At 36.7% G+C, this 23,843-nt stretch overlaps 1 protein-coding gene across 5 annotated transcripts; it reads right to left on the reverse strand.

Moving 5' to 3' along the window:
- Nucleotides 1-579: 579 nt before the first annotated feature.
- LOC128014265 (tyrosine-protein kinase CSK) lies at nt 580-23,706 on the reverse strand. 5 transcript variants are annotated; one of them, XM_052597696.1, is made up of 13 exons: nt 23,241-23,706; nt 11,673-11,785; nt 11,436-11,549; nt 11,041-11,180; nt 7,180-7,399; nt 4,419-4,512; nt 4,244-4,309; nt 3,981-4,080; nt 3,799-3,889; nt 3,632-3,705; nt 3,358-3,553; nt 3,186-3,272; nt 580-1,709 (listed from the first exon to the last, which is right to left on the reverse strand). In XM_052597696.1, exons 2-13 carry the CDS (start codon nt 11,685-11,687, stop codon nt 1,527-1,529), a joined length of 1,380 nt encoding a protein of 459 aa, XP_052453656.1. In that variant the 5' UTR covers nt 11,688-11,785; nt 23,241-23,706; the 3' UTR covers nt 580-1,526. The 5 variants fall into 5 exon arrangements, with proteins under 5 accessions (XP_052453656.1, XP_052453655.1, XP_052453659.1 ...); XM_052597695.1 differs by having other exon boundaries at nt 23,237-23,706; XM_052597699.1 differs by having other exon boundaries at nt 11,041-11,153; nt 23,241-23,705.
- Between the last annotated feature and the right edge of the window lie 137 nt (nt 23,707-23,843).

Below are 23,843 nucleotides of genomic sequence, written 5' to 3' on the forward strand. Positions count from 1 at the left end.
TTGAGAAAGTTTGTCCTGGCAGAAAGACACTTCCCCTTTCAACAGGACTCTGGATCACTGAACTCAAGTACCCTTCATGAGGTGAAATGAAAACAGCAGAGAGGAGAGGAGACCGTCAGAAAGGAAAGCATCCCGAGGACTCCACTTAGTGTTGATTGGGAGTCAGTTGATTGTCAGTGCTTTTGTTCACCAAATGTAGATTCACCTTCGCTGAAAACCACAAATGCAGTATTTCAGTGGTTTCTTTCTAGCTGCATGCTCTTCTTGATATCATGTTGCTGACGAGAAACACACACTGAGCAGAAGTACAGCATCCTATAGATAGACCAGAGAATGATCCCATCACATCCTGTGATGCCACTCTCAAAACATGAGACATATGCCGAGCACATCTACTATTACCATTGCACATTCACGTGTCAAAACCTTCTGGTGAAAATGTGTGACGTGTCATTACTGTTTGGGTCACTGCTAAACGGGCAGAAGCGTTTCCTCTCTGGGTGCATTCAGAGCTTCCCTGACTGACCTTTAAAATGAAAAACAGTACAGTTACATTTAAACGCACAAACACACATTCAATGCTTTTTGGCAGCCTTTTTATTTATTTTTTGTCTTTATCTTTCATTTTTATCAAACTGGTCAGGTGGAATGAATTTTTTTTATGAAATATGGCAGCAAAGAAAAAAATATGAAAAGTACGAAGATAAAATTAGGTCCTTCACAAAAGTCAACATACATCACAAATATTTCTCAAATCTGTATTGACGTTTTGTAACATTTCTCAGTTTTATTAAGGTTTTTTTTTTCTTTAAAGCAATTTTTTTAAAGCAATCTGTCTCTTCCACACAAGCCACATCTCTTTTTAAAGGCCCACAATGTTTATATTCATCTTTTCTAGTTTTGAGGCTCAGACTGATGCATGTTTGAAAAGATGAGCAAGACAGCAGGAAATTCAAGCGCTTCTTAACAACATATAAAAATATTAAAAAAAAACTGACTTCTGGCATAAAGGCACTGTGAAATGGAAGAAAGATTCTCTGGTGGATTTCACTGGCTAATGAAATGGATAACAGTTTGGGATGAGCATACGGTCTCCCTAAGTGCCAATTATTGTTCTTGGTTACAAGATTTTGCAGACAACCAGTCTTATGGGTGCCGTTATATAGCATTTCTTGTGATTTTTATTGTCTTTTGATATTAGCTGATTTGTCTTTCCTTTTTATATATATATTTTTGCAGAATATACTAATCAGAAGCCCAGAATAAGGGAGCGTATGAGGAAATATCAAAGGAGGCTGAAGATCTTCTAAATCAAAAAGAGGTGAGTTGTTGTTGTAGAGAAGGCCAGCCTCCCCAAAATTAAGAAAATCAAGCCATGAAAGCGATGCAAAGTAGAAAAAAAGAGTGCACAAATTCGGCTGATGTTTTTCCAAGTCCACTGCTTTAGGAGTAGATTTTGGTCAGACTGTAAGAGAATGGTCCCGTGAAGGTCTTCCTCTGTTTTTTTTTCCTTTAGTTTTTGTCTTTTATCGGTAAAGCTCATTGGCTATGATATCTTGAAGTTTCTGACTCAGTTCTCTGAAGCTGGGACGCTGCACAGGGTCCAGAGTCCAGCACAGCTTCATCATGTCATACACCACCGCCGGGCAGCCGTCTGGGGCGTCCATCTTGTAACCCTTCTCTACGCGTGGGACAACTTCCTTCAGAGGCTGAACAGAGAACAGAGCAGAGGATGAAGGACACCACAACTTAGCACAAATGTGTCCTCTACTGCTACAATCTGCCTTGATACTACAATTGTAGGCATCATGTGTTATGTTCAGAAATCTTGTGAAACACTTCAATATATATATTTTTTGAATTCACATAGAAATAACATTACAAAATGCATTAATTATAATATGGCAATTATTCTTTATTTAAGAGTATTTTAAATTTACATTTGATTATTTACAGTAAAATTTGAATAGTACTACTACTAATAATAGTATCAATTATATAAAAATATATAAAAATGATCACAAATGTATTTTATGTAATATTTTTTACTTCTTATTTCAACTTGAGTATTAATATCCTATTTTTAGTTATTTTATTTTAAATTACATTATTATTATTATTATTATTACTACTGCTGTTGTTATTATGTAAAATAATAATTACAAATGTATCTCTTATTGGTCAAGTTTTTGCTATAAGATGACCTATTAGCTTAAAAAATATATATTATTATAGATTTTAATATACTATTTTACTTTATATTAGATTATTCTTCTTATATAACAACAGTAATATTAATAATAAAATAATAATAATTTTAAAAACTACTTTACTATTACAATATTTTTATTGGCCATGCTTCTTTTTTTGTGTATTGCATGTATTATATTACCATCTACTTTAATTCGTAACTATTTAATGTAAATTTAAAGTGCCCCTATTATGGATTTTTTTTTAATTACCTTTCAAGCAGTGTGTAACACCGCTCTAAGTGAATGGTAACATCCTGGAAAGTTTGAAATCTGAACGTGCACCGTGTATAAAGTTATTGTCTCTCAAAAGAAAGAGTCGACTCAAGAGTAGAGTCATTAAAACGAGTCGATTTTAAAAGAATCCCAAGCCGTTTCATGTTGACGTCAACATGAATCATTAGAATATTGCTCGCCCACATGATGGTCTTTTCACTTGATCTGAATGAAAATGCAAATTCATTCTTTGCAACTAGAGCTCAGCACTCACATACGCTGCTTTATCAGTCATTACAGGCAAGATAAAATTAAAATGAGACCAATCGGACTAATCAACGCAGATAAGAGTCACGTAAAAGAGGAGTTTGGAAAAATGGAAACATTGAGTGAATCGTTTGGGAGTCATTGAGCAACTAAGGCAAAAATAAATGCATATTATAAGACAATGAAAGTGTTTTTTGACCTTGCATGCATTTCATTCTTTAATAAAACTATAATAAAAATAATAATAATTGACTTTATTCGACATGTTTCTGTTTTGAGGTGTATAGAATTTGGATTAAAATGTACTGATTATTATATTCTATTTATTTTAGTAGTTCTAATTTTAACTAGGTGAAAGAAATACGAATTGTATTCATGAACAACAACTAATAATACAAAAATATTATAAAATAATAATAATAATAATAATTGTGGTGTTTTGAAGAGACTTACAATTCTTGGATAAGGTACCCGACCAAAGGAATAGATCTCCCACAGTAAGATGCCATAACTCCATACATCTGACTTAGTGGAAAACGCCTGTTTCAGACAGACAGGGAGAAATTAAAAAAAGAGACAAAGAGGATCGTCTCTAAACATATTCAAACAGAAGCCGAAGACATACCTTCTCCCTTAAGGCCTCAGGGGCAGTCCACTTAACAGGCAGTTTGGCTGTATCTTGAGTAGATGATGCTTCCTTGGTGAGGCCAAAGTCGCTGACTTTTGCCATGTTGTCTTCTGACACTAAAACATTACGAGCTGCCAGATCCCTGTGCACAAAGTTATTGGCCTCGAGATATTCCATCGCCTTGCAGACATCCCTACAAAAGAAAATCTTTGAAAAATGATTCATTTAGCTGGAAAAACACAATAAAAGATGTGATAAAAAGAAAACGCACATTGAGAAATTGATCAAACGATCTCCACCAATAACACTACGGCCTCTGGAGCGCAGATAGTCCACTAGACTACCCTGAAAAAAAGAAATGAAGACATTCCAATACTGATTTATATGATTTAAAGACAAGATTAAATGTATACGTCCAGTCCAACATCACTCACTGACCTTGGACATATACTCGGTGACGATAAAGAGGCTGCCCTTCTCTTCTACGATCACCCCCAGCAGCTGTACCAAGTTATTGTGTCGTAGTTGCCTGTAACATTCAATGTGAATATTTAAAATTCAATATAAAAACATAAAAATCCTTATTATTTTGTATTCTCTGTCAATCGGGGAGGACGTACGTCATGACAGAAGCCTCTGCAACGAAAGCCTGCGCTGTTGCGTCATGTTTGATGCACTTCACCGCTACTTTCTTGCCTCTGTAGTCTCCCACCATCACATCTAAGAACCAAACAGAGCAGATTTTTCTAACACTTGCAAGTAAGGCTGCCTGAGTAGTTTATGGTGTTATTAATAAAAGTGTGTTCATTTTTGTAAGCGGAACGATGTCAAATCTGGGCCCTGAACTCTAGATGTTATTCCTTAACAAAAAAAGTATCCGTACCTCCAAACTCTCCCTTTCCGATAGTCTGGATGAGCTTCAGTTCTTTCCTATTCAGAGCCCAACCACCTGTGGAGAAGCAAGATTAATCATCCTATTCAAATATCTTTTATTAAACAAACCCTGAAGCCATACAGCAATTTAGTTCTCTATGATTTAACAAATTCATGTATCTTACTTCTGGAGAACTCATCCTGGGCCGCCACAGTCCCCTCCATGAGTTTAGGTTTGATAAGTCTGGTACAAAGTCCGTCTGCATCATTAGTGTAGTGCTGTTAAAACACACAAAAGCAAATTAAGCTAATTTACAAACGATATACCATGGTAGTATAATGGTAAAATGTTCATGTAAATACCATGATACATTAAATTCAAACAAATGAACATTTGACTGAATTATGCAAATCAAGACGCAAATAAGTGCACTTTACGACTTAAGATAAATGAGATTTCAACGTGCTATTTAAATAGGCAAGAACTCGTGAAATATAATGTGTTGTTAGCTTTCAAAACATTTTAAGACAAGCACATTTTAACGCAGTAAACGGTGATGGCCAGCAGAGGTCGTCGTTGTATTACGCCTGTTCTATTATTGATAGCGCTTCCTCTCCTCAGATGAACAAGTCCACACAGGCGACTAGATTCTTATCATTTCGGTGCTGAAATACGTGTTTCTGATTCTGTGTTTCTGATTCTATGTGTCTGGAAGCTATAACCGTGAAGGCCTTGCGGCGTGGTACTAATCGATTGGGCGGTTGCAATGATCTGGAACCTGCTCTCGTTTCCTCTTTGTCACTTCCTCGTTATCGACTGTTCCAGGAACTGCGCCGCTGTTACACGCGCGCTCAAAATAACAACACATTTGCATGTCTAAACTCCAAAAACTGCGCTCATTCTTGGACGTATTGATCATTTCCCTGACAAACAAAAATGAGCAGGGTAACAGACCTGAGTTTCTAAAGTTACTAACCATCATAAATGACAAGATTGTTAAATGTTTTATGTAATGTTCGAAATTTGGGGGTCGGTAAATAAAAATAAATCTTTCAAAAAAATTATGTCACAGAGGCTCCATGTATTTGACCAAACATAAAATAAAAACACTAATATGATAAAATTTTAACATTTCAGCATGATCACTCCAGTCAGCGTCACATGATAGAAATCATTCTAATATGCAGATTTTTGCTACTGAAGAAGCATTTCGTTTCAATATTGAAAACAACTGCACTGCTTAATATATTTGTGGAAACAATGATAATTTTTTTCCTGTATTGTTTGATAGATAGAAAGTTCAAAAGTGCATTTATTTGAAATAGAAATATTTTGTAATTTTATAAATGTCTTTACGGTCACTTTTGATAATTTCAACGCATCCTTTCTGAATAAATGTAATTTTTTTTTTATTTGTTACATTTAACGCCGCCATAATGAGCCATTACAGATGACAGTGGACAGTATCCATTTACAGCTTTTTTTTTTTTTGAAATATCTCTCCACTGAGAAATTTTTATCGAGTGGATTGTGGTTAGAATATCATCTGCAGTAATTTAATCACTATGAACATAAAGGCTTATTGTAGACCGTTTAAGACTCGTCCACTTCTTTAGAAAGAGCACAACTGTTCAGCTGAGGTTATGAGGGTGGGAGAAAGAGAGAGAGGGCGACTGTAGCCAAAATTACACTAAAGAATGTGTGGAATTCTGTCATAGAATGGGTGAGGAGAGACTTGAGGAACCCAACTGAAGTCACCCAGACCCCAATCGAAAATAACCAAAGCAGAACCATTGACACCTAACTGAGAGCAGATCACTGGTTAATCAAACAGACCATCCCAAATGAGGCCAATGGACAGTGAAAAAAAAAAAGATATGTAAAATTATACAAATCAGTCATTTACATCCTACATCTATGTAAAATCGGTTCTTTTTAAGCCTCTCTTTTCATTAGAAGGGCTCTCATTAGGGTACATGCTTGAATTCATCTCAAATGACGAGGCCTGTTTGACAAAAGTTGTGCACTGCCCAGAATATGAAAAATGGGCTCTTCTGATTTGTGCCAGTAAGCCGCCACCCAGAACCCCCTATGATCTGCACAGCAACACGCTAAAACCACTCAGAACACCTTAGCAACCACATAGCAACACTGGCACCCAATAAAAAGCTTGTATGTTGGCTGCCAAAGTGGATTTGCACATGAAAATTTAAGTGGTGCTTGCTTGCCTAAGAAGATTTGAATATATCATCATTACGTTATAATGGGTTTTTAAACTTTCTCATGTCAAGGACCCAAAAATATAATGATCCTCTTATGATGATCGTCTCCTAAAATACGAAAGACAGCTACTAGGTGACATATAAATCTCAGTTTAAAAAAATTTACCCTTATGACTGGTTTTGTGGTCCGGGTATCATCTGCATATATAAACATTCTATAAATAAATATAATTCAGAAGAAATACCATGTCATTTAGCTTTCTCTGAAGGATGCTGCAAACGGTTTCATGTAAATACAATGGTAAATAAATACATGAGGGATGTTCTGTCAGTCAGTGTGACATTCAACAAGTTGACCAAGCTCTTATTTAGCAGTGTTACTTCCTCCAGCAAGACTGGACTGAACCTTTGACCTCAAGGCACAAGGTGTGCGTGTAAAAAATTGTTTCCTGGAGTCTATCATAAAAGCTTGCTCCATCTCTGTATCCAGCGCGTCTGATGTGGACTGACTTCCTGATAAGGCTATTCTTGTATCTGCGTGTGGCGATCAATTTGAAAATGTTGACGAGGCGGTTAGAGGACATCAGGAAGAAGCCTGTTGGTTTCACAACCCACTGGGCTAACTTTGGAGTGTGATTGTCATCTATAAGACCATAAATAGAACTGTTTTCTACGAAAACAACAACTTAAACTTAAACCAGGACTTAAGCCAGTAACCCTCACCTCCATGAGCTGCATGAGGTTTTCAAAGTACTCCTCCTCATCGATGGACAGTTTGCCGTTGTGGTAGATGATGCGGTAATGCTCCACCTTGCCATCGCAGCTGACACACAGGGTGTAGTCGCCAGGGTAGTTGGTGCTCTCACGCACCAGGAAGAGGCCAGTCTCTGGGGGGTAAAGCAGCCTCTCGGCTTGGTCGCGTGTGATCTTTCCATGGAACCATCTGAGTGACCACAGATAAAAGACATGTGTTTGCTCTGTTCATCATTTACATACCGTCATATCAAAGCATATTTTGTGTTGCTGTGGTCTGATGAATAATAGTTTTCAGTCAGTCTTATGAGCGAGTTCATTTAATGAATCAGTCAGAAATACCCAGGAACCAAGAAGTTTTAGTTTTGCATCGGTCTAACACACCGATTCACTACAAGTTGAAAAGGCCAGAGATACTTTTTTAAAAATTAAAACAAACTGCTTGTGATGTTTGGATAAAAGTGTTTGCTACCCGCTTTAGTGAAAATCAAGTTTTTTATTTGTCTATATGGTGTTTTTAATATGCTTTTAGACAAACAGTGATCCAATATATTAAATCAACACCTTAGCTCGTATTTTCTCCGTAAAACTTTAGTTTCCCAAAGGCATATTTTTCTGTAGAGGTTTCGCTAGCTGTTGATATTTTCACTATTTTCGTGATGGCATGTGCTGTAACTGCAAATTTATTTGTATTTGGAACCACTAACTTGAATAATAACCCCTGGCAACAGTGTAAAAGTAGCCCGGGGTCAGACCCGCATCTTCCCTCAATGGCGTCCGCACTTCACTCACATATGCTCGCGGGCGTGAATTGGAATGCATTGCACTCTGCATTGCAGGTGATCCCACCCACCCGTCACACAGCTTCTTCAGCCTGCTGCCATCAGGGAGGAGACTGCGGAGTCTCCAGGCCAGGACCAGCAGACTGAAGGACAGCTTCATCCATCAGGCCTGTAAGGAAGCTGATCTCGCTCCCGAATTTGACCCCCCCCCCCACCCCCCCCCATCCCTCCTCTGCCCCAGGCACCATCCCACCACTGACATACGATGACATGCACCAGTCACTTCGTGCAGCATTGGTCTGCTCACTCTGCCATGTGCCTTGCACTGCTTTATTTAACTTTATTTTTAATAAAATTTTATTATATGTCATTTTTACATACCCTTACTGTATAGCTATATCTTGTATTTTATATTTGATCTAGATTTTTAGGCTCTACTGTTTGTGTTATCCGTATACACAGAGGGTCTGAGAGAAACGCAATTTCGATTCTCTGTATGTATGTACTGTACATGAGGAAGAACTGACAATAAAGACTTGACTTGAATCACAAACTTGGCTGGATTCGAGTCTTCACAACATCGTCAATTAATTCACGTTAACAACTGTTACAGTATCCACTGTAGTTGTTTTATCAGTCATTATCTGTGGATCAGGAGGCTCTGGCTGGTGTGACAGTGGAGGCGGGGCTAATTTGCATATTCATAGATCTGCGTATAGTAAATGAGGTGTAGAGTTACATTCAAGTTATTTTAAGGCATTACAAAATTATTCTCACAAGAAAAAAAACATTTAAATACGTCATGTTGATGTTGTTTTAAGGGATAACATTTTTGACCTCAGGGGGACTTTAAGAGACTCTGAGAGAGTTCTTTTAATGGATTATTCAGAAAGTCTCATGAACCCACAAGTTATAATTTTTAATCAGTGTTGCGCTTTGAATCATAAAAACACCTTAGAGCTGGACGATATATTGTTTCAGCATCTATATCGCAATGTGCGCATCCACGATAGTCACATCGCAGGATGTGCGATGTTAAGCACACTGATCGTCATCAGTTTGCTGTCGGGGAGTTGTCGTTATGCACTGCATCCAGTGTTGTCAGACAGCATCATATAATGGCTTCTACAGTGTTTTGTCACGTTGCGCCGTGCCGCTTGCATCCGGTGTAGACACGGTGAGAGCCACGCAGATGCACGTGAACACTGAATTCTGTTCACAACTATGTCAAAATGCATGTCTCTGCAAGGATCCTTGTAAACACATTTGCTTATGGCTTAGATGAAGGTAAACAATTGAAAAAGAAAATGGATGTGTAACAGTAGATTAGTCCAATTTAATGTTAACATTAATCAAAACGGAGAGATAAATCACTTTTTTAGCTTTAACAAATTTTGTTGAATTTTATTTATACAGTGAAGACTATGCTGTGTTATTTTACATTTGATCATTACATTTTTTGTACCTGAATACTGACTTACGATTTACTTATATAATATATATAATCATTTATTATTTTATTTTATCTTTGTTCTATTACATTTGTCTATGCTTGCAATTAGCTTAATTTCTATGCTGATTAACTCGCCTATAAAATCCACCCGGTCATTGATGTTTTTTTCTTCTTTTCCAAATAGAGCTATTCAAGTCATCTGTTGTGATACTTGGTATTTTATGTAGAAAACGTAATATATGCTACAAAAATCATACAGCATTTTTTGTATAAATGCAGTTTGAAATGAAAGAAATTAAAAACATTTTTTAATTTGAAATCATCTAATTGCCTGTGATGCTCCTCATTTGAAACTTGGTTTGGATAAATACTAAATGAATAAATGTAGTCCAGTTCACAAAATAATGACTCTTATTAGCCGTTTCTTTAAGAGAATTAAGTGAAAAAGACTTGTGAACTTGTGAGTTAACACTTTGAAACATGCTAAAAACAAAAAACTGCTGTTGTAATGGTAACATTAAAATGTGTCCGAAAAATGTGTCAAAATAGCATTGTTTTGTTTCTAATTGTAGTTTATCTCAGATGTGAATTGTATTAATTCAATCTAATACAGTATGAATTCAGTCACTGTATTCAGATTCATAAATGACTCTAATGAGCCAGTTCTTTTAATGAATCAGTCAAAAAGTCTCAGGAAAGTTATCCATTTGAATCAGTCAAATGCTTTAGAAGTTATTAATGAAGCACTCTGAATGGTATTGTCTTGTTTAGTATATATTAAGACCAGCTATCAGGAAGATTTAGTGAGAAACTCTGATTCCAATACATACTGTAATATTGTGCAGAAGACTGAGAAAAGGAAGCTAAATTACAGGCTTCCAAAAGAAGCGCTGGCCTTGCCTGGCCCTTCTGTGGCTTCCCTGGCATGACAAACATCCAATCTGTATCTCCCAATTACCCACACATATACATACACAGCATCGAAAATAAACCAAAGCTGTGCACTAGACGACATAAAAACGACTGCTACCGTCATAATCTGCTACACATCTAAAACAAAACCTTCCATTACACATGGCTCAAAGCAGACATCCAGGTCCCATACATCAGGTTTGAAGGATTCACTTGATGCTGCATTTCCACGCTGAATAAACTGAGATGACAGCGTCATTATATCCATTGTTTCTTCTAAAAGCTGCAAGTAACTGAAGAATATCGCATGCTCTCTTACAACCGAACCCTAATCGTGATGCATGTCTCTGGCCTTTGCATATCATATGCTGAGAGATGGACTTTTTTCTACTTCTCTGAGTACTGCTATTTGTATAACTGTCTGATTTCTCCTTCTATTTTAAACAGCAAGCTGATTCAAATGAGTCCTTGGGTTATTGTGGTGGACCGGAACACAGGAAGACATCTGTGTATTATTACAGATATACGGCAGTAGGTGATCTGTGATTATATCAGCGACACATGCTAAATATGGCATGCACACAAACACTCTCTCTTATCGTAGTTCAAGTGAGGATCAGTGAAGAAAAAACGTCTTGTGTATATCTAAAAAAATAAGTGCATGCAAATAAACTATGTACTTACGGCATAAGGCTCAGTTTACTGCCTGATTTCACTCCTTCTCTCTTCTGAACATAGTTTGCTGGTATTATACCCTCTCGTCCTGCTGCGTTTTTCGCTTTGTACCAGTTTGGATCCTGGAAGGAAGCACCAGCAGACAAATTCTAAAGTAATGGGTGCCCAAAAATGAAAATGTATTTTGTCATATGTTGCTCCGAACCCATATATGACAGTTTCTTATGTAAACCACAGAATAGATATTTAGCAGGATGTTCATGCTGCACCTTTCAATGGAGTGGAAATCAATTTAAAAAACTACTGACATGGATTTCAGTCCGTTTTTCACAAAAAGGTATTGAATAGCACATTTATTATAGTCTTTCTCTTTAAAATGTCTATCATTCATTTTAGAAATTTACCTTAGTTACTCCAATTATAGTAAGGACATCTCCTTTGCACATGGGCAAGTCCTGGTCGGCCGTTCCAGGGAAGTTGTACCTGGCTACACACTCGGTGCCGGGAGGCCAGATTGTCTAGAGAGAGGAATGGGAATATAAGGAAAAGCCATTGATGTACAAACACAGGATGCTGTATAAATAAAAATAAGCCATAATTCATATTATAGCCAAATGGCAACATTTCAAGGTCTGTGTTACCTCAAAGGTAGACATAACTGAGGGAAGTCGTCCTCTCACAGTCGACCCGTTTCAGCCGGTAACATCAGAGCTGAGTCTGAGGTGTACAGCTGCAGCCAGAACTGGCCAAAGATCTGCAAATAAAAATAAGAAGAAATTAGTGGATGCACTTTAAATTAAAACAACAAAACTATTTAATGAAACACTCAAATAACATGAAAAACACTAAACAAGTGCTTCAATGCTAAATCCTGAAAAGTAATACAGATACAGAAAATTATCTTTAGCAATGACTCAAAGTTAGATTTACCAAGCATGTCCGCAAACACTGTTCAAGCACACACACTTTCAAAAGGGAAGTGGCGGCTGTAGATTTTCCGATGCCTCAGACAGGAAGAAGGGCTGAGCAGCAAGCAGGCTTGCAAAAAGCCTGTTAAATATTCAGCGTGAGCAGAGCCCATCACACCCTTTAGACTTGGAAAAGCCTCTAATTAATGCTAAATGTACTGATGAATATATGGCCAATAACTGACATCTTTTAGATACTCAGAAGCTCTACATAGGCCATAAATCACAAATGCACAAATTGCAATTATTTATACTTCAATATGTGAAATTAAATAAACTAAATACTAGTTTTTCTTTTTCATAAGTTTTTTCATAAGATAAGTATGCTAGTTAGTCCGATCTCGCATCTCAGTCTGATTCTTCTGGTCCAAGCGGCCACTAAATTAGATCTAGTGCCGTTTACTCAAAGATCTGGCTATGAGACTTGGTTTCTTCTTGTTAACACGAGGTTAAATAAAACTGTGCTGTTCCACAAATAAAAATATATTACTATGGAAAAAACGAACTCGCACCACAGCTTGAGAATTGAGAACAGCAGAAAGCAGAAATGAGAAGTAAAAAAAACACTTTTCACTTTCATGGCGATGAGCAATGTGAATCAACGTGAAGTTATTATTCCTTTCTATCCACTATGACAAGTTTTGTAGGGAGAAGAAACTTCTGAACTGAACTTGCCACCTGCAAGTCTGCCATCGTCACGCAACACTCTCATGGGAACAAATTAGCAGGCAGTTAGGGACGAATTCTTACGGGAATTATGCTGCACCTGGAAGCAGATACCAAATTTACCTGAAACATTTCTGCTCTACATTAGAAGTGGAAATCTAACAAGTTATATATTCTTAAACAGAAAAAGAGCTTTAAAAGTCAACATGAAACAGCATCCGCAACCTATTTTGTTTTTTAATGTGATGTATTTCAATGAAAATAAGATGAGGGCCTTGATTTTATTCGTCGGTGCCATTCATTTGTGCTTAATTGTCATTAAGAAAGTAAACAGGCTCCATTTTGTTGACTTCAAAGACTGTGCACGCTGGTTTTGATACCTTTTGCAGCTATTTGCAACAGTTTTTTTATCATTCTTTGTGTGTAACAGTGAAATTCACACCGGTTCAATCCTCCCACCTTATTTTCACAAGCATGCGGTGATACTGTGCCTTGACCTCATTAATATGTCAACCAACGCTGACTGCCATTCTGTTCAATGCAAAGTAGCTCTGGCTTGAAAGCTGCAGCAAGCTCCACAACATGAAGTCACTTCCTGTTTGAGCTGCCGAGACTTAAACGGTCTTCCTGTATTGGCAAGCAGGCGTTGGTGGGTGATGAGAACTACGGGTTCAAGGGTGCTGGCTGGAGCAGCATACAGCAAAAGGGGCGCCAACGTCGGCGCAATCCACAGAAGCCCTTACAGTGAGGATATAACACACTTCCCTTTAAAAACACAGTCTTCCCTTGCTGCTCGGACTACCTAATTTTATACTCCCCAAACATAGGAATAGCATGAATCATCTAAAGACAGGAAACAAACTGTCGTTGTAGTAGCTTGCCATTTCAAATATGTCCGAATTTGTCAGTTTGAACTGTTATTTTTCAAAATGCCTGAGTAAACGTACAAGAATTTAATGCACTCATTTTGCAAGGCAGAATGAAACCATTTTGTTTGTTTTTTAGTTCAAGAACCCCTTGATGAGACATGGAGCAAGTTAAATTTTTTATAAAATTGAGTGTTTCGCTTTAAGAAAACACAAAACAAAATACAAACTAAACAAAACAATTTAAAAAAATTAAGGCTAAAGTAACCAAAAAATAAAAATAAAAAGATCAAACTACAAAAAAAGAAAAAAATGAAAGCTAAACAAAAACAAGACAAAACTAAATACAAAACTACTTAACAAAAATAAACAACAAAAAATTAAAACTATATAAAAAAAAACACAAAACAAAATGTGACACTAAACTAAATTAGAAAACAAGATAAAACAAGACAAACAAACCTCAAAGCAAAGTAATAATAAAAAAACAAAACTAAGATGCAAAAAAAAAAAAAGTTTGTGGAATAAACTGTGCAATAACATATTGCCACAGGTGGTCTGCAAAAAGTGGCAGGAAGATTTTTTTTTTTTCAATTTAAGTAACCGCCCTCTTAACCACACTAGTCAATTAAAGCAATGAGTTATTAATATCCCTTTCATTATCCACTTATTTGCTACTTGAAGCTACCTGTGCTTTACAAGATGCGTTATTAGAGTAGTTTGTTATGGCATACATTGTCTCTGTTAATATTCATCATCACATAAATCATCTGTCACGTATACTTGCGGAAGAGATTTGAATAATCCCTCTAACCTCATGCAACACACTTTTGATGCAGAACTCAATCTGAAATTGTAAAAAATAAAAAATAAACATTGATTTTCAAAGAATCTGCCCATAACACCTAACCAGCCACCTAGAAAAATAAATAGTAATATAAATCTGAAGTAACATATTTTCGACTTGCATTAAATAATTTGACTGTCGCACTGACACTAAGCTGTGGAAATCGTCCAGATGGTGTTATTGAGTAAGCTCACCCTAAACAACCGTAACAGAGGGAAACAAATGATGCAATCATGTGAAAACATCTAAAGTTGCTGCACACAGACAAATAAGTGTGTCACATCAAAAAAGCAGGATACTGCCAAATCTGAGCAACATTCAAGACCCAACCACAAAAACAAAACAGAAAATGGTTCATTTAGAAAACAAGAGGCTGACATTCAAAGAGGAATGCATTCACCAATCAAAATCAATGAGGCTTTTCTGTGATCACCAACAATTTTGGGGTGTGCCTTGGCAAATCCCTCGTTACAAATGATATCATCGTTTAAGGACTGCATCGGCTGGGCTACGCCTCGCACAAGAGAACTTTTCATTTCTTGAGTATCTGAAAACTTGCAGCAGTCTTCTGGAGGCCAGCGGTCAGCTCACTGGCACTGAATCCAGGATACTCTGGTGGCTCGAAGATGACACGGACTGCGGACGTTTCCAGAGGGTATGATGTAGAACCAAAGACTTTCCTTTTATTCACAGACTTCGACAAAAGTGTCTTTGTATGCCAGAACTGGACGCTCCAACCTTGTTTTATCAAGACTGGGTCAAATGAATCCATTTTGGTTTTAAGGACAACACCAGTATCCTTCAGAATCTTATATGTAATTTCACATAAAAACATAAGTGTCTAGTAAAGGTGTTGAGTAACTTAAGCACTAACAAGTCTATGACAGATTTTTTTGCAGTGCTGTTCCAGTTCCTATTATTTTAAGTTATTACTGGATAAGGATTAAAGATTCAATTTACATAAGTAAGAATAAAATTAGTATACAAGTTAACTAAGATATTTGTAAACAATGTAAAATAAGACTGCTGTCACAAAGAAGAATTAAAAAAATATAAACAAAATATTTTAAAATATGAATACAAATAATAAACTAATACAACTAATGCAAATGTTATTGTTAATATTTATGATTCCTTTATGAGAGCAATCTTTTTTTTTTACTAATTATTATTGCAATTAACAACAACAATTAGTAAGAAACTACTATTAATAATTTATTAAAATATATTCATACTTTTAAATCCTGTACGTGAGAGTAATCTTTGACTTTAAATTTATTATTTATTATTGTAATTATTAAAAAATAATAGTAAATTAGAAAATTAAAAAAGTAATTATTTGAAAATACAATTTATAATTTGCTAGAATACATTAATATTTTAAACATTCCTCTTTGAGAGAGAAATGTTTGATCTGTTAAAATAATTCTTATTAACAAAATTAGTTTAAAATCAAGCAAATAAAGATTGTGAAAAATTATGAACAATATAATAATTTATTGAATTTGTTAAAATGCAAAATATATACACACACACACACACAGTGCCTTGCGAAAGTACTCAAACCCCTTTATTTCTTTCACATTTTGTTACGTTAAAGCCTTATGTTTAACTGCTTTAAATTACTTCTACACTCCATACACCATACTGACAAAGCAAACAACAGGTTTTTAACATATTTGCAAATTTATATAAAAATATTTGATTTCATTGCATAAGCTTTCATACCCTTATTTAGTTACCACACTTTAAGTGAAGTTAACCTGTGGCAAATTCACTTGAATGGGTATGATTGGGAAAGGCACACCCGTCTTAATATACGGTCTAATAGCCGAAAATGCATATTAGAGCAAAGACTAAGCCCTGGCCCCTTAGAAAAAAAAATCTGCCTGTATAGCTCAGAGACAGGCTTGCATCAAACCACACATCTGTGGAAGAGTTCAGAAAAGGTTGAAGGGTCACATAAGATTGTAGTCTAGGGCTGCACGATTAATCAGATGTGATTGTCATGCGGGTCTCGTCTGTAAAGCTGGTTCTGATTAGCAGTAAATGTCCATCACCTGCTTTCAAATGGAGTGGCACTTAATATACAGAGCCGTAGTTTACTGACAAGCTACGCAATATCGCGTTCATAACTGCATTCGATTCATCTGCGATTATGACGCGGTATTGCGTAGCTTGTCAGCGAACTACGGCTCTGTGTAGTAAATGCCACTCCATTTGAAAGCAGGTGATGGACATTTAGTACTAATCACAGAACCAGCTTTACCGACAATCACATGTGATGAATCGTGCAGCCCTAATGTAGTCTGTGTTATCCTTAATGGAAGAAGTTTGGAACAACCAGGACTCTTCCTAGAGCTGGCCAAACTGAGCAACTGATGGAGAATGGCTTTGGTTAGTGTGGTTACCAAGAACCTAATGGTCACTGTAGTCGAGCTCCATGATCATATGTGGAGATAGAAGAAACAGAGTTTCTGCAACATCTGTGCTTTATGCTGGTATGGCCAGAAGCAATCCTCTCCTTAGTGAATACACATGAACACCTAAAGGACCCTCAAACTGTGAGAAACATGATTCTTTGGTCTGATGAACCTCAATTCGAAGCATCATGTTTGAAGGAAACCAGGCACCTTCAGAGTAGCATCCCGAAAGTAAAGTGTGCTGGGAGCAGCCTCATGCTGTGGGGCTGTTATTCAGTGGCATGACTGAAGGACTCAGACTAGAAGAAATGCTCAGTGCAGCAAAATACAGAGATGGCCTTAATGAAATGCCAGTCCAGAGATTCCAGAAGCTCAGACTGGGCAGAAGAATCACCTTCCAACAGGACAATGATCTTAAGGTTTATAGACAAATGTGAATGTCCATGATTGGCCCAGCCACAGCAGGGGCTTGAACCCAATCAAATATTTCTAATCTGGAATCTGGAAATGTACAACTGCCCCCATCCAACCTGACAGAGTTTGAGATTAGGGCTGGGACAATGCGTCGAGGTCATCAATGACGTCGACGCAAAAAATACGTTGATGCAAAATATGCGCATCGATTCGTCGACCTGTTTTTATTTCTCTAAAAAATGTTTTCAAAACGTTTACCTTATGTGCGCTGAATATACGCGATGGCCGGATCAACATACTGTCCCACGTTATATAACCAATCCAGGGGTTTTTCTGCATTGATCTTTTTTTTTTGGCGGCTGTCAAAGCCTTATTTGATCGGTGAGGGATGTAGAATAGAATGACTGCTGCGCCTGACCGGGCGCGTACGAGAGAGAACCCCGGCTGCGCGCACACTCACAATCTTCAAACAACACGAGCGCTTCTTGCTCGCTCTCTCACTTGTGCATATTAATCAAAATCATTAAACACGATAGAAAAAGGGCGAGACACCAAAGTGCCACGTGCGCTCGCGCACTCACAGTCTTCAAACTACACGAGTGCTGTCTTGCTCTTGCCCTCTCTCTCTCTCCCCCTCGTGCATATTAACCAAAATAATTAGACACGATAGAAAAAGGGCGGAACGCCAAAGTTTCACGTGGAGCATTCGGAGATTTATTTTTTCTCCATGACACGCTGCTGGCTCCCACTGTTAATTTTTATTTTATATTTTTTTTGGAAAAGCACTCTCTGTATTAGCTTAAAGCCCTCATGTTTACATTGGTTACTGTATTCTTTCAATTGCTCTAAACAAGTATTTTGGGTGACCTTTTTTATTGAATGCTAGATCAAGTTGTTGTTATTTTCATCTGAAAAAAGAAGCTTGTTTCAGTAAGCTAGGCCCTATGTGTTCATTAAGCTTGTTTCAGTAAGCTATACGTTTAAAAGGCTTCAAGGTTTTATTGAATGCTATCTCTATACAAGTGCAAAGTAATGCATTCTTAGTCAGTCTTTTATTTTGTAATTTTAAGAGCAATAAACATATATTGCAATGTTAAGGAATTCATGTTTTTTTCATTCAGATATGTAAATCAACATGTATAAATTGTTAGTAGTCAATTAATGTGGAGATAATCGAAATCGAATCGGTCTGGAAAAAATTAATTGTTAGATAATTTGATGCATCAAAAAAAATTATCGCTAGATTAATCGTTTAAAAAATAATCCTTAATCCCAACCCTACTTGAGATGTGAGGAGATGAGGAGAAGGATAGCAGATAATTGCCAAATCCTGATGTGCAAAGCTTGTCGCATTAAAAAAAAAAGACATAAGTATTCAGTACTTGACTGAAGCTTATGTACTACTTTAAGTAAAAAAAAAGTTTAGTAATAAAGTAATAAAGTTGTGGCTGTTACTTTTTTGCTTTGCCAGTATGGTGTATATAATATATATAAGATTCAGTTAGTTGAAGGTTAATTTCTATGACTTTTCCCCTCATATTTTTCCACGATGATTTCTGTGATTTATGCTGTCATGTTCAAAGTGAAGCACGTGTGAGAGCAGCAGTGAGACTCGGTGGGGGAGGTATGACAGTTGCCTTCAGGCCACAAGAGGAACCAGGAAACCAGCTTCAATGAGAGAGTACAGAGACGTGATGTGCTCGGAGATAGAGGATTCCAGCCTCACAGCCATTCATCCCCTAAATCCATCTACTTCACATCCTTTTAACAAAACATCTGACCTATTAGGATGCTTACAAAATAGTTCAATGGGTCAGCGACAGCGTATGATCCTAACGTTTGGATGCTCTTCAATTCTCCTTTTCTGCCACAAATGGGGCATCGTTCAGCATGTTCATTTAATGAGTACAGTTCAGGAGGGCCGCTGAGATATGCTCTCTATTTTTAGATCAGTTATGAAGTGCTAATGTGTCAGGGTGTGGATCTATGAACAATGCTCAATATCAGCCATTCATTTGTATATATTCGTTTTCATGCGTTACTGCTCTTGAAGGTTATTCAGAAAGGCTTTGGACAAACTGCTTTAGTCTGTAGTTATAACATGGATATAGAGTAGAAGTACTAATCGTTCTGATATTACCAAAATAATGAGCATGGTAAGTAGCAGATTTTTGAATGCAGTACCACGGTGGTGCTGTAGAATTCTTTCAATGAAAAGAATTATAGTTACATGAATCTGCTCATCATACAATCTGGAACAGTCACTGCACCACTATTGTACTTTTTGTAAAAGGTAATTATTGGCCTTGTGCCGCTAAATGTGTAAGAAAGGATGAAAATGAAAGTGAAAAGCAGCATCATGTGAATTTCTTGTGAAACTTGTGCTATCAGTGCATTGGGGCGAGATTCAACAGGTTGAGAGATTGTGACCTCGGGTATTCTGCTCACCACCCCCCGGTCTTAGAAGGTAACAAGGCCAAAATGAACACACATAACCATGATGTTATCTCAGCTTTCTTAAAAAAATGAATGCAAATAATCCACACACACATAAAAAATTGCCATGGTAAACATAAATGACTTCTTTCAAAAAAAAAAAAAAATTTAAATATGTTTTGTTTAACTAACAGTTTTGAATCATGTGGCCTTTCTTCATTTTAGAACATGTAAAAACACTAATACTTAATTGCAACAAGAAAAATCATTAAACTGTTCAACATGTATTTTAGTAATAATCATCAGTTGCATTTGTGATTACACAGTAACACTGACACTGTGATGTTATTGGTTTATCACCAATAAATTTCTCAAGCGTGTCATTAATATTCATGTGCTAAATTCCACAGTGATGGAAGACAAAGCAGTCCCACAAAGGCGACAGGGAATCAGTGTTGGGGCTGATCAAATAGCCATTTTCATTCTGAAATATTAAAAATTATAGGATATGGTTGAATATATTTTGTTTTAATGCAAATAAAAAGTATTACATTATTCTAAATATTAATTTTATTTCTTGAACATTAAAACAATGTGAACTAAGAAAAGTGAGATTACAACACACTATAATGGCTATTTAATATAATAATACATTTTTATACTGTATGTATGCACTATATTTTTACTGAATATATAGATATGTGACCCTGAACTGCAAACCCAGTCTTAAGTGTCAATTTTTGTCAAAAAATTAAATTCTAAGTTGTCCAAACAAAGTTCTTAGCAATACATTTTACTAATAAAAAATTTAGTTTTGATATATTTACGGTAGGAAATAATGATTTTAAAAAATCTTCATGGAACATGAGCTTTACTTAACATCCTAATGATTTTTGGCATAAAAAATATCGCTAATTTTGAACCATTTAATGTTTTTGGGCTGTTGCTAAAAATAAACCCCACCGACTTAAAACTGGCTTTGTGGTCCAGGTTCACATATAGGCTATACACACACACACACAGACACACACACACACACAGACTACTAAGTGACAAGTGAGTATTGTATAATAAATACTAGATAGACAGACAGACAGATAGATACATTTTCTCACAAAATTGGATAGGACATTATTAAATATAAATAAAAAATTCAAATACAAGACCTTAGTAATGCAACGTGAGGGTCACATTGCATTAGCCTTCACAATTACACCCAGTTATTTCCTTCAGTTCTGTTAACACAAGGCTTTTTAAGCTCCACACCAGCCAGTGTCATGGCAGGGGGTGTCTCACACCAGCCTGACCCTGCAAACGCTCTCCCCTCTGGGCAGAGCTGCTCCTCCAGCTCCCTTTGATGCTTAATTACACCGCTCTGTCATCTACCGACAAGCCACTGTGACAGTAGGGAGGCAAAGAGACGACCAACATAAACAAGACAAGAGCTCTACAATCAAACATGCAACTAGAGCCACTTCAGTTTAGGTCTGATCCTCTAACAGAAGACTGAGAATATAACAGAACACAACATTTATGGCCATTTTCACAGCTTGACAGTATCTGTCCCCTTGGTTTGAATGCCAAAATAACACTGCGAGGAGATTTGACATTAATGAGCGGTATCAGTATCGCGTGTCAGGCTCTGTAAGGAAGTGTTGCTATTAAACTGAGCATTATATGAGAATAAGGAAATAGCATATGTCGGTAAAAAAACTGACTACTGTTGGCAACATAAGCAAGAAAACAATGTTCTCGCACATGAGACGAGCAGCACACCACAAAACGCTTGAAAAGCACAGTAGTTTAGCAGCAGGGGAAATCCCATTGCAAATTACGGAGCCGAGTAGTAATACAAAAAGACATTGATTCTGACAGACACTTCAAAACGCAATGAAGCCCAACGGAGGAGCTCTTGCAGATGTGAATTAAAGGAACTGAACAGGAAGTGCTGTCTTGATGCTCTTCAAAAAAAGCGGCTCTGCTTTTAACGGCCATATGTGCGACGACAAGGCCAGTTGATACAGTTTTAAGCAACGAAGAATGAATCAATTAAGGCATAGATACACATATAATGATGACAAAGGAGATATTCTGGAATATCTTACTCAAGTAACAGTTCAATCAAAATTTATTCAAACCTCATGTCGTTCCAAAGCTGTAGGCGACTTCACTTTTTTAGTGGATGAAAAAATATAAAAAGGGACATTGTAGACAATTTATTTGGGAACTGGGAATCCCCAAAAGTGCCATAGAAGTGCCTTTGAAATATGACATAATAGGACATAAAATAGTCATAATACTTTTGTACTATATTCCAACTTCTTGTTATAAGTCTATAAATCTAAATCTAATCTCCCCATGCTCTGAAGCTTTCAGATCTAATGACTATTAACACCAACATTATTAAAAAGCAGTGTTATACTGTTACAGCTATTAATATTTTCCATTTTTGTTTGTATATTTACTTATTCATACATTTGGTTGTGTGGTTTTGTCATTTTGAAATATATGTCTATATAATTTATGCCTATATGTCTTATTCATTTTATTTCAGTTGTAGTTTATCAAGTTAAATATAGGCCCATTTGATTTATAATTTAATACACACGTTAAACTAAATAAAAATGAGAAATGTTGCCTTAGCAAGTTTATTTACATAACTGCATATTAAGTAATTAGATATATAATATATATAAAAACCTGGGTACACAGAAATTAAATTACCAACACCCCTTCATACCATTTTTATAGAATAAAAGTATTTTTATGCATTTTTTTACTGTCATTATCCGAAAAACAAGATTGGTCTGGATATTCTTTAAAAAAAAAAAAAAATCATACAGTTAGAAGGTTTGAAACATGGCAGTAACAATTTGGGGAACTGGTTCTTTAAAATCTGCTCTTTAGCAGGAGGAAGTGACCTTTGGATTTCAACCTTTCTAAATTCATCTCATTAATATTAATGAAGACCAAAAAAAACAACACTGAGGCCTTTCTACTATGATTTGAATAACTGCCCTTTCAACATATGATTTTTTTCCCCTTCAAATATCATGTAACCATTCTAGGTTCGGTTACAAGTGACTGAGCTGTATGTTTACTAGTAAATAAGTGTACAATATCATGCTACCCAGGTGTCCCATAACAGCCCCAAAAAATGAGTGTATGCCTCCAAAACCGCATTTCAGTTATTTACAGACCAGTCCCAGATTAAGATATTGTTATTAAACACTCACAAAACCATGACAACATAACAGTCCCAGAATGATGCGGATGGGCAACTGCACTGCTGATCCAGCCAGGACTGACAATGAGACCATACATCTCAGACTAGTCCATTGTGCACCATCCAATGCATTTTACAATGCATCTTACACACATGCTTTAAGATGATTAACAAATCATAATGGACCTCAAAAGACTCGTTTTGTCTCATGCAGGAGCCTCAAGTGGCTCTTGTTTGGACAGCTGGGAAGCAGACCATCGCATTCAGATTCAAAAACACAATGCGCCTCGTTCTCAGACATGCAGAAGGGTGAAAGAAGCAAATGGGTGCTTAAGAACAAGCATAAAACATAACAGTACCTACGCGTTCTGTAGACGATCAGCCCTTGGTGTCCAAATGCCTTGAAGTTGAGATGTTTTTGACTTGTCCACTTAGTCCATGTGAGGATCAAACCCACTAACGTTAGATTGTATCAACAGAAGTTAACGTTCAACAACTGGTCAGTCACACATTCGGCAAAATATATCTTCCGGGGAGCTTTCCTCTAACATCAGTAAAGACAAAAGATGATCGACTCGTCCATGCGTACAAATATTGCCCAAAAAGCCGTTAATACAGCGGCGAACGAATGCGCTTCAATTTAAAAACACAATGCGCGAGGAAACAAACGGCTCGGCTTTAAAAACACAACTGTTGTTGTGTCTGAACTGAAGTATGGAGCGAGCAGTTTTTAAGCGTTACGGAAGCGCAGCACACCCAGGGGCTACAGCTGTCTCTTACACACACATACACACACACATACATGCCATTTGAAAAGGAAACGCACTTCTTTAGACAGCCCAGTGCATAGTGCGCATGAGTAAGTGATGTGTCGTTCTTGAACGATTCATTCTTTTTGAACGAATCTTTAATGTGACTCGGGATGAACGAGTCGACTCGGGGGTGATTCGTTCAGTCGCCTTACAG

This window comes from Carassius gibelio, chromosome B25 (genome assembly GCF_023724105.1).
Source record: "Carassius gibelio isolate Cgi1373 ecotype wild population from Czech Republic chromosome B25, carGib1.2-hapl.c, whole genome shotgun sequence".
Classification (NCBI taxonomy): Eukaryota; Metazoa; Chordata; class Actinopteri; order Cypriniformes; family Cyprinidae; genus Carassius; species Carassius gibelio.